At 38.1% G+C, this 11,632-nt stretch overlaps 1 protein-coding gene across 1 annotated transcript; it reads left to right on the forward strand.

Annotated features, from left to right (window-relative positions):
• Nucleotides 1-761: 761 nt before the first annotated feature.
• On the forward strand, nucleotides 762-11,029 carry mrpl55 (mitochondrial ribosomal protein L55). Its single transcript, XM_047373838.1, has 3 exons — nucleotides 762-1,022; nucleotides 1,185-1,404; nucleotides 10,806-11,029. The coding sequence occupies exons 1-3, from the start codon at nucleotides 970-972 to the stop codon at nucleotides 10,953-10,955; spliced, it is 423 nt and encodes a 140-aa protein (XP_047229794.1). The 5' UTR covers nucleotides 762-969; the 3' UTR covers nucleotides 10,956-11,029.
• Nucleotides 11,030-11,632: the final 603 nt, after the last annotated feature.

Consider the following 11,632-nt stretch of genomic DNA (forward strand, 5'->3'; position numbering starts at 1 on the left):
TTAAAACATAATCATTCAGAGGGTAGACCAGACATTTTGTTGGAAATAAAACTTACTTTATTTAGAATACATAGAATGGGATTAATATTAGTGTTTTTATGGGTACCAGCACATGTAGGAGTTGGAGGGAATGAGAAGGCGGACAGGATGGCAAAGAAGGCAACACAAAACAACATTAGCTTTATAATAAATATTAGTAGGTCAGAGGCAAGAAATATAATTAAACAGAGAATCAGGAAAGAGTGGCAAAAAAGGTGGGATGAAGAAAAGAAAGGAAGATGGTTTTACAGAATCAACAAGATAGTAGGAGAAGTAAGAACAGGAAGAAGGAGTAGAAAAGAGGAAAGATTAATTACAAGATTAAGACTAGGACATACAGGACTTAATTCTACATTGTTCAAGATAAAGAAACATAATACAGGAAAATGTGATTATTGTGGAGAGGAGGAAACAATAGACCATGTAATATTGAAGTGTCAGAAATATGAACAAGAAAGAACAATTTTAAGGAGAGAATTTGTAGGTATTAAAGAAAATTTTATATTGAGAGATACTTTGCAAAGAAGTTTAGGTAGCAAACATATTCAAATTATAATTAGATTTTTCAAAAGCACTAAATTAATAAATAGAATTTGATTGTTGTAATAGTAAATAAGATTTAAAACCATGAAGAACCACACTCCATACCAGTTGGTGGCGGTAATGCACATCTTCAAGTTATTTGCCAACTGCCAAAAAACAACACAGAAGAAGAAGAAGAAGAAGACAATATAACTATGAAGAAGAGGAAGCACGTCCACACTCCACTTCGATAGATGGCGGCAAATTAACCTTAAGTTGGTTTATCAACCGACACTAAATTCCGAAAGACGAAGAAGGGAATGTGCTAGTGCTCATGTGTGACCTTAGGGTCTTTGCTTGATGGGAATTTGTACATTGATGAGCGAGTTTCCTTCAATCTAGTTAGTAATGGCTCAGCTTTTTTTCAAGAAACTTCACTGTTCTTACAGTTCGGTGACCCGGTAAGAGTTTCAACTCGTTACAAAACAGCATGTTGTCATGTTAGCTCGGGTTAACAGCGCCTATACTGCACCTCAGCTTTTTACTAGTGTGTGTGTGTGTGTGTGTGTGTGTGTGTGTATGTATGTATGTATGTATGTGTGCGCGCCCGCGCGTACGTGTAGCTGTATTCTCCCTTGCTTATCCCGTCCAGGTTGCCAGCCAGTGTTCTCTGCCGTTACGACCTCCTTACTCCATAGTCACGGAGCTCAGCTTAGCTCCAACCGGACATCGGTGGTCCGCTGCGGGCGGCAGAGCTATGAGCGACAGTACCCGGTGCTCCTGGTCCGCCCTGACGGCTCTACAGTCAGTATCAGATACCAGGAGCCCAGACGGCTTGTCCTGGTGAGTAACTTTCAGGGATTTTCTGTTCAACGTTTCTACACCATATGGACAGCTGCGGGGTATATTCTCTATTATGAATAGCTTCTATTTTCTAGATTATTTTTTGTTAAAGAAGCGAATCTGAATTTCTGGATGTTGATGTTCCAGTAGTGTATGTCAATACATGTTTTAGATGTAAAAGATGGGAAGATCTAGTAGAGCTTAATGTAAACAGAAAAAAAAACAATGAAGGTACAAACTAATAAAAGCCATAAAACAGCTCATTCTCAAAGGAGCTCCAAAAAGGGGAAACTGAGGAGGGGAAATCTCATTATCTGAGAACGATTTTGTGTGAAAAATTTAATTAGCATATTTTGTGTAGCCCGTTGACCTATCCCAAATGCTTAAAAGGAAGTATAATAGGTCACCTTTAAGTGATGATGGCAATGCAATATCCTTAATAAAATATATTATTTGGCTTTCTCGTGAAATTTATGGAAAACATAAAAAGTTCACACTACTGTGATAAATCATTAAAGTACGGCATTTAAGTAGAAGTATACAATTGTGGTTTTCTCATTCTAAACTATTTATTGAAAGAAACACCAACATTGGTGGGTATAATGCAACAACAAATGTCAGTGTCTGAATAACGTGTCATGTTCCCTTGAGCATCAGTTACAGCTCGACAATGATTTTTCTTGCTGTTCACAAGTCGACTTATTGTCTATTGAGGCATGGTATCCCAAGAAGAGGCAACCCTCTTCTTGAAGGGTGGACCTCAAGTCATTGACGTTCTGGGCTACATAGTTAGGAGCCTCTAGACAACATCTCAGCTGATCCCATAGGGTTCTCTATGGAATACAGGTCTGGAGAAAATGCAGGCCACTTCATTCAAGGTACCCCAGTCTCCAGCATCCGTTCCCTAATGACACAACCTCTATGACCTGGAGCATTGTCGTCCTTGAAGATGAAATTAGACCTGGGTTGTTTATGCAGGGACACAATGATAGGATTAATGAGGTTATTCAGGTAGTATGGGCTTGTCACTGTACCGTTCACAAAGTGTAGGGCAGTTCTGTATTGACTAGACGCACCTGCCCTCACTATAACACCTGTTGTCTGGTGACAACAGTGGCTGATGCGTAATGCTCTCTTTGATGTTTCCAACATCATTTCTGCTCAGTGTGAATCAAATTTCATCAGAGAACAGCACTGAGGCCCACCCCAGTCCCTCGTCCAGCATAAATATGACTGGTCATGGCAAAACCAGGAACAAATCTACCTGGGGCCACTTTGAGTTATTTACAGATCCTGAAAGAGTGGAGTCTAAGCTTTCCAATGATGTCAAACTTGTGGAAAACGAATAGATAGTTTACAGCACTGCATTACAATATGTGTGTGCATTTCACAACTGTCCTAACAATTACAACACCGAGTTTTACGGTAACACACACACAAGTACAACTAAGTAAAAAAAACGACATTTACTAAATTGAGAAATGTCAACTGTTTCAGTTTTTTTTCTGCATGTTATTTGTTTCTGAAAATTGCATCATGACTGCAACTTGGTCTGAAATTATCATGTTGAAACATTGTTATTTCTGCTCTTTTTAATTTTTTGTTTTTAAAGGAACTTTTCAAATAAAGTGGTTTATGGGCCATTTTGAAATACAAAGAAATCCAACTAGTCTTCCAGGTTGCAGCAAGTGATCACTCAGCATGTGGGACAATAAGAAAGCAGTTTGGGGGTTGGTGATCAATGTGTGTGTCTGATCAGAATGCAGGTATGAATAGAGCTGTGGGCCAATAGTTTACACTTTTTGAATAGGTGTTTCTGAACAGGGGGAATTCTGGGGAAATTCTGAACGAGGGAAACAAAGGAAATATTTCTCTCAGCTTTTAATATTTGACTGGTCAGGTTACGTGAACTTGTCCGTGTTGCTGAAAATACATGACTTATTTTCAACATGATGCATCATAATAGTTTATTTAAAAAGTCGTCAAACTCACCCCGTGAGTAACTGAAAGGTATTCCTGCATACTTTGATGCTTCCAATCAAATGAATTGTCCTGGCGTGTTTTCTTTTCGTTGGTGTCTTCTCGGTGGATGTTGTCATCACTGAAGTTTCTACTGTTACACCACTTTGCTTCAAGATGTCCAATTATTCTCATGTCCTGCCACACCCTTTCTGCTGCTAAGTAATCCATCTGTATGTTGTACATGAACTCTGGAGAAAGTTTGCGGCTACAGGACTCTGTCCTTAGTGAAGAATTCTTCTTTCTCCTCCCGTAGCATTTACAGTCAAAGTTACGGATCTTCTCCATTTCGCTGTCTCTGACGTCTTCAAATGTTGTGATGGCAATAGTTTCTGATATCTTATGTTCTAGCTCCTCTGCTGCCAGTTCAAAGCTTTCTTTGTCATCCTCGTCTTGGCTTAACGTCAGCTGGGAACTAGGAATGTTCTCCAGAGTTATGCAGTAGCTATCATCAATTTCTTCTGCTTCATCTCCTTCTGATTCAGAATCTGAAGAGTCTGGCGTCGTCATCGGTCCTGGTGAACATGTACTCCCATAGCGAAGCGCTATAACAGTTGCTGTTCAGTTTTTGGCCAATGTGTTCAGCTTGGTCCATCTTGAAGAAACTTTTTTTTTCAAATAGCAGCAGCTTTAAGTACCCATTTGCTTACTTCAAGCACGCAGCTTATTGGCCGACACGCATCACAAAAGCCAGCACGGAGCCAAACAAAGTCGCTATATAAATGAGCTGTGGGTTTTCCTTCCCCGATATGCAGATGCAGGCTGGCTGGATTTTACGCTGAAAACAGGCAGAGTTTAAACACAAAATGTACCTTTTTAAAACCCCGAAACTGTCATTTAGAGCACCTAGTGGTTGCTACATAACTTCAACTTTTGCACATTTTGCAATAAAAAAAAAATGTTTCTCCATTTGCGCTTTGCCGACTTGTTCCCACTTTTTTCAAATACTCCCTGGCCCATGCAAGATGAGGATGATGCCTGGTGGTGTGGTCAGGTTCTCACGCAGGTTGTCTAGTACGCAGACCACGCTGATGTAAACGGTTTCTAATGGTCTAATGTGACACTTGGGTTTCTCTCAACTCCCTTAAATCTCTGGAGTTGAGTGGCATTCATCATCCGGTTGCATAGGGCAGTGTTCACAATTAAGTGGTCATCAGTGGGATGTGGCAAAAGGACGTCCACTTCTACAGGGGATGGATTTTTTTTCTCAGGAGCAGAGTACTCAGCTACATCAAACTTATTGAAATGGTCAAAAAGAGCAGGTGTTACATTCCTTTGGTGTTTGGGTTTTGGGGGTTTTTGTGTCAGTTTTTATTATTTCCTTATTGTTTATCATGTTCTATAGAGCTTGGCATTTTATTTGGTCATTTTGCCATTAAGGTTTAGCAACAGAGGTTGGACAATGAAACTGAAACACCTGGTTTTAGACCACAATCATTTATTAGTATGGTGTAGGGCCTCCTTTTGCAGCCAATACAGCATCAATTCGTCTTGGGAATGACATATACAAGTCCTGCACAGTGGTCAGAGGAATTTTAAGCCATTCTTCTTGCAGGATAGTGTCCAGGTCACTACGTGATACTGGTGGAGGAAAACGTTTCCTGACTCACTCCTCCAAAACACCCCAAAGTGGCTCAATAATATTTAGATCTGGTGACTGTGCAGGCCATGGGAGATGTTCAACTTCACTTTCATGTTCATCAAACCAATCTTTCACCAGTCTTGCTGTGTGTATTGGTGCATTGTCATCCTGATACACGGCACCACCTTCAGGATACAATGTTTGAACCATTGGATGCACATGGTCCTCAAGAATGGTTCGGTAGTCCTTGGCAGTGAGGCGCCCATCTAGCACAAGTATTGGGCCAAGGGAATGCCATGATATGTCAGCCCAAACCATCACTGATCCACCCCCATGCTTCACTCTGGGCATGCAACAGTCTGGGTGGTACGCTTTTTTGGGGCTTCTCCACAACGTAACTCTCCCAGATGTGGGGAAAACAGTAAAGGTGGACTCATCAGAGAACAATACATGTTTCACATTGTCCACAGCCCAAGATTTGCGCTCCTTGCCACATTGAAACCGACGTTTGGCATTGGCATGAGTGACCAAAGGTTTGTCTATAGCAGCCCGGCCGTGTATATTGACCCTGTGGAGCTCCCGACGGACAGTTCTGGTGGAAACAGGAGAGTTGAGGTGCACATTTAATTCTACCGTGATTTGGGCAGCTGTAGTTTTATGTTTTTTGGATACAATCCGGGTTAGCACCCGAACATCCCTTTCAGACAGCTTCCTCTTGCGTCCACAGTTAATCCTGTTGGATGTGGTTCGTCCTTCTTGGTGGTATGCTGACATTACCCTGGATACCGTGGCTCTTGATACATCACAAAGACTTGCTGTCTTGGTCACAGATGCGCCAGCAAGACGTGCACCAACAATTTGTCCTCTTTTGAACTCTGGTATGTCACCCATAATGTTGTGTGCATTTCAATATTTTGAGCAAAACTGTGCTCTTACCCTGCTAATTGAACCTTCACACTCTGCTCTTACTGGTGCAATGTGCAATCAATGAAGACTGGCTACAAGGCTGGTCCAATTTAGCCATGAAACCTCCCACACTAAAATGACAGCTGTTTCAGTTTCATTGTCCAACCCCTGTATGCCTTTCTGGGACTCTTCCAGTCTCTCTGTATTTCTGTTCTGATACGTGGAGCTCTGGCCACTTTCATCTGAGAACATCATGTTTGAAGCCTTGCAATGGTGAGGTACTGTTGATCAATTGTTAGGTGTCATCTTGGTCCTATGATGTCAAATTGTAAATGGCATGATGAGGACTGTTTACATACCAATTCTGAAAAAACCAGGAAATGTATTGGTCGATTCATGGATTAAACACCTGTTTAATGAATTTTGATAAATTTTGCCATTAAGCTCCTTGTTAGAGAACACAAAGTTGTGCAAAAAATACTGAAACACTGAACAGTTGGACATATGCATTCAGAGGTTTAGAGAAGGTCATATTAAGCGCATTTGTAAAACATATAGTGCTATCTATCAGGCAAACATATACATGGACCAACAGGTTAATTTACAAACAAAAAAGGAACAATAAAAAAGCGTGAGGTTAAATGATCAGGGAAATGATCATATGTTTATAAGAAAGTCACTGATGTCTCTGTCAGAGAACATTTTAAGAGAGGGAATTTTAGGGAATAACCAGTCAAAAATGTCTGTCCAGAGTGCCTCAACATATATGCAGTGGAAAAATAAATGCTCAGTTGTTTTAACAGCAATCAAGCATTATGGTAATCAGGGAACAATGGTTGAATGAGCCAGAGCACCTGCAACCAGGGATAATGTAGCTTTAGGAATAATAGTTTAATAATTAGTTATTAAACTATTAGCCCGTTTGTCAGTTGTATTTGCAGCAAAAAGCATTGTATGATTAAAAATTGACCAGACTTATCGACTAGATGCCATATCGACCAAATACATTTTTCCATCCAGTCCTTATTTACCAACTATCTGTATTTTACTGTGATATAGCGATTATTCCATATTGGGATATTGTGTGGGGTGAAACCATTATTATACAGAATTTTCCAGTACAACAATACTTGCTGATCAAACTTTAAATGTTTTACGGGGAGATGCTAAACCATAAAATCACAACTCAGGACAAATTCGCTTCTGCCCATTTTCTTAAAAGTAATCTTGGGAATATGAAACCATAGATTTCTAGAGTTAAGACACAGTTTTAAACAATAAGGGTTCCATTCATGAAATCAAAATCTATAGTCTGAAGTCCTCCATCTTCATAACATTTAGTCATGTTTGTTTTCTCAGTGTAGTGTATCATTTTATTTCCATACAAATGTATAGTTAATCTGATTGATTTATTTTATTGCCTTGTTTGGGAAACACTGAGTAAGATTGATAAATACATCTAGATAAGGATTCCATTTTGGTTAAATAAATTCTGCCCCATAAACTAATGTCCCTTAATAACAATAAATTGAGTCTAGATTGACATTCCTTAATTACCTTCCATATATTTTGTTTTTCACTTTAATCTGGATTTCTAGAAATAAAAATACCCAAATATTTGACAGAGGTTTTGATTGGGATATTAAAGGCCTCAGTAAGACGAATAGGATAAACAGACATTAGTTCACATTTGTTTAGATTCAATTTAAGACCAGAAGCTTTTGAAATAATTTTAATAATTTGACCAACTTTGGGGGTTTCCTTTTTATATTTTCCATGAAAATAGTGTCATCATCAGCCAATTGGCTTATAATAAATTGTTTACCTAATACGTTAAGAAGTGTAATATTAGACTTTTTGATTAAAAATACACAGCACCTCAGCAGCCATTATAAAAAGAAAAGGCGAGTTAGGACAACCTTGTTTAATTCCTTGTTCTACACAGAATCGAGGGGAAGTTCCACTTCCACAGTGAAACAGACATTTTTTGATATTCTGAAAGCGAGTTCCAAAACCAAAAAGTTTCAAGCTATGAAATATAAAAGGGTGCTCGATGGAATCAAAAGCCTTGAAAAAAATCCAAAAAGTGAATGAAGCAGACATCTTCTATAATATAGGTGTAATCAAGTCCTGTATAAAACGAATGTTGTTATGAATAGATCTTCCCTTCATAAAACCAGATTGTGTGTCACTGATAATTTGATGCATGTTTGCAAAAACCAAAGTGAAAATGTAATAATGAGTATTTAATAATGTATTAAATTATCTAAAATAGTATGGTCCTAACCGGCTTTTGGGATAAATGTTATAACGCCGTTTCATTGTAATTGGAAGGAAAGGATTATTTATGGCTTCTGTCATCATTTTTTTTATTTTGTAGGGACATTGCACATTAATTAATCTATAAAACCGCAGCACAATTAGCAAAACGCTATTTTTCATCTGTTGTCTCTGAACATAGCGCAATGTTCTTACTAAAAACAAAGGTTATACAATCATGGTTAAAATGACTGAACTACACAAATTTGTCAATCAATAAATAAATAAAAAAGAAAATACGAGCAATAAATACTTAAGGAAACTACACACAATTTCCATAAAAGATTTTGGAAGTAATTAGAACTAAATTAATTGTTCATATTGATGACAAAACACAGGTGGTCCCTTGATGGGATTAGGAGAAAGATGCTTGCTATACAGAATGTTGACAGATGTGATGTGTTATGAACCAATTCTTTGTTTTTTAAATTGATTATATGAGGAATAGAGTAAATAAAAGGGTTATCTTAAAGCATCCTAAAAATGTTTTTAAAAGTGGACTGTAAGGCCGTCACAGCCATGGGATTTATTTAATGATAAACTTGCTACTGCTTTGTCTAGTTCAGAAAAATTAATATTTGCATCGCAGAGCTGAGAGAAGTCACATTCGAAGCGGGAGACTAGATAGTGTATTAAATCAAAGAAGAGCTTCATGTCATCAAAGGTTTAAAGAATATAGTTTGGATTATACAATTTATTTGGTAATTTCAGAGGGATTAGCTGTAATCTACCCATTTATATATAAATAAAGTCGAAATAGATTTTCTTGTCTCCCGTTTTCCAAACAACAAAAATAGGCAGAACTTCCTTCCTCCTCCTCTATTCATTTAGCCCTGGATCTCACATAATCCCCCTTAGCTTTCTTTAGATAAATATCATTTAGTTTAGCACACAACCTTAGTCATTTCTGTTTTTTATTCCCAGATATTTTATTGTTTAGGAAGTTATATATATTTTTTTATTGTAGTTTGTTCAATGATTTTGGAAGTCTTACTTTGAGCTTTCCCAAATTCAATAGCATTGATGGATTTCGTAATTTTCAGTGTAGCGGGCTGCTACGCTGAAATTAGGCCGCTATGCCCTTTGACTGACATCTGGCCTCCCTCTCCGTGTGTGATCGCTAACGGTAAAGCTTTCTACACAAAAGGGTGGGTATAAATGGCTTCATCTCATGACTTGCCTGACAAAATAAATCTGCCCCCCACCCCACCCACTTTTTTGACTTTTCCATTACTATTTTTAGTACCCACTTGTTTGTGGTTCCAACCGTTCAACCGAGTCGCACCTAAAACGTGACGTCAGAAGAATGTCAGTCACTGATTGGTTAGGGTCCTGAGTCACTAGTCACAGAGTATTTCAACAACTAATATCTTCAACTGTTAAAATGTTTTCTGCTAGGCATATTGTGTATATGAGCACTATTACAGCAAGGTAGCACTAGGCAGCGTTGGCTTACCCTCATTCATCCTCTATCCACTTGTATCCTTCCATTTCGTACGGCACAGCTTCCCTCTCTCTCCGGTACTGATCCACAGCCCTTCAGGTCTCGCTGCCCAGAACTTTCTCTGGCTCCCTTCTTTCACTCTAGTCTGACAATAACCATAAACAGAGCAGCAGTCTGAGCTGTTGTGTTTCTTGTTTCTCTGCAAATCACATCCTTTGGATCGTGGGGTTGCCTTGCTATTAACGGTTTTAATGGATTTAACAGATTTACATAAAATGTTTTACCAATCTGCATCTGGAGTTGTTGCTTTACAACTAAACCCTAACCCAACTGATTCATTTACAGTAACTACTAAGCACTTAACACACTTATTTTTCTTTTATCATCAGGTAAACTCATGTCAGATAACTACACGTTTTTAGTAAAATATTTATTTATAGAAATAAAAAACTAATGATCAGTCCAGAATTACAGGGAATTGATACCATGACTTTGTAATCATAAGCAAATATTTATACAAAGTAGAAGATGGTAGTTGATAGTATAAGTTGGGATAGAACTATGAAAAATTAAAAATATCAGAGTTCATATGCCCCTTAGTCAGGTTTACATGAAAACAGTCTTAGGAAAATGTGTATTGTTTATGTACATGGACAATTTAAAGTGCTCTGATCATCAGCAGTGCATTAAAACATAGATTTTACAGAACTGTGGCAAAACAGTTTATAATTAATGCCAACAATAACTTAAAATGTCTCAAATTTCTGGCGAAAAATATTCCGTTTTATTTTCTGGTACTTGCGATAATTCACCACATAGCTATTAAATGCTTTACATTCACGTTCATAACTTTTAGCAGGAAATCCCAGAGTGCCGGGCTGAGATCAGGCAGCAGTTAGTGGGGAAGTTCCTGTCCAACAGCCTGGTTAGCTTAGCTTATCTTATCTTAGCCTAGGGCTTTGTATAGGCAATGGAAAAGGGGCTATTGTTAAGAGTTTTGTCAAGGTTAAAAAGGTATCTATGACAATTTGGACCACACATCTCATCATGATCCAAACAGATCATAAAGATCAGTTGGTAGATGAGCTTGGATGTAAAGCTAAATTGTGCTTTTTGGTGTGTTTTTGAAAGGTGCCTGTAAACCTGTCTGCTCTGTCTGAAAAGGAACGCCGCGCTCGCCAGAAAAGAAGGGAAGTGAAGAAGACCAAAACGCAGATGGTAGATTTTTACGAAGATGACTTTAAGGTGGACAACTACAGCCACTTATGGAAAAAGAACTGACTTCTGTATTCATTGATGTAAGATAAGACTAAATTGTTGAAACTGTTAAAACATTAAACATTTATCAGACGGCAGTATGTATGTTGTTTCTGTTTGGGGCATTTAAAACCGATTTGTTGGATACTCCCTAAAATCTGCTGTTGATCTTCTCTACAGGCTGAGCAAGCAGCTCCCTTCCTCTCCACACAAATACTCTATCAGAACTATATTGTTGGGTTGTTGTGACAAAAATGGCAGTATGTAGTTAGATTATACCAGATCCTTTCTGGTGGCAGCATTTCAACATTATTTATAGTTCTAACACTCACTGTTCTGTTTATGAAGTGGCCATGTTTGTGTAGATCTTCCTTCAGACAAAATTAAAATTGGCAAAATATCAAATATTCATATAAATCAGTTTTCTGCCATATGGGAAAAGACATTGATCCATTTAATATAATTAAAGCTGTATGTTAAAAGTCAAAAACTTGTTATGAAATTTGTGATTTTGCCCAATGGTTCTCTTTGATACATATGTATGTGCTTATTAAAGCACGTTTAGGCTGTGTTCAATTTGTCCTCTCACTTATGTACTGAACCAGACATTTACTACTACTTATCCTTCATGGCATAGATTCAACAAGGTACCTGAAACATTCCTCAGAGTTTGGTTCATATTGACATGATAGCATCACACA

The sequence above is a fragment of the Girardinichthys multiradiatus genome, chromosome 9 (assembly GCF_021462225.1).
Source record: "Girardinichthys multiradiatus isolate DD_20200921_A chromosome 9, DD_fGirMul_XY1, whole genome shotgun sequence".
Lineage (NCBI taxonomy): Eukaryota > Metazoa > Chordata > Actinopteri > Cyprinodontiformes > Goodeidae > Girardinichthys > Girardinichthys multiradiatus.

What these genes read in the sequence shown, in the direction of transcription:
- mrpl55 (XM_047373838.1), top strand. Translation starts at nt 970, where the DNA reads ATGGCTCAGCTTTTTTTCAAGAAACTTCACTGTTCTTACAGTTCGGTG. An exon ending in TCTTACAGTTCGGTGACCCG is followed by an intron (nt 1,023 to 1,184) that starts GTAAGAGTTTCA and finishes GCGTACGTGTAG; the next exon opens with CTGTATTCTCCCTTGCTTAT. An exon ending in AGCCCAGACGGCTTGTCCTG is followed by an intron (nt 1,405 to 10,805) that starts GTGAGTAACTTT and finishes TGTTTTTGAAAG; the next exon opens with GTGCCTGTAAACCTGTCTGC.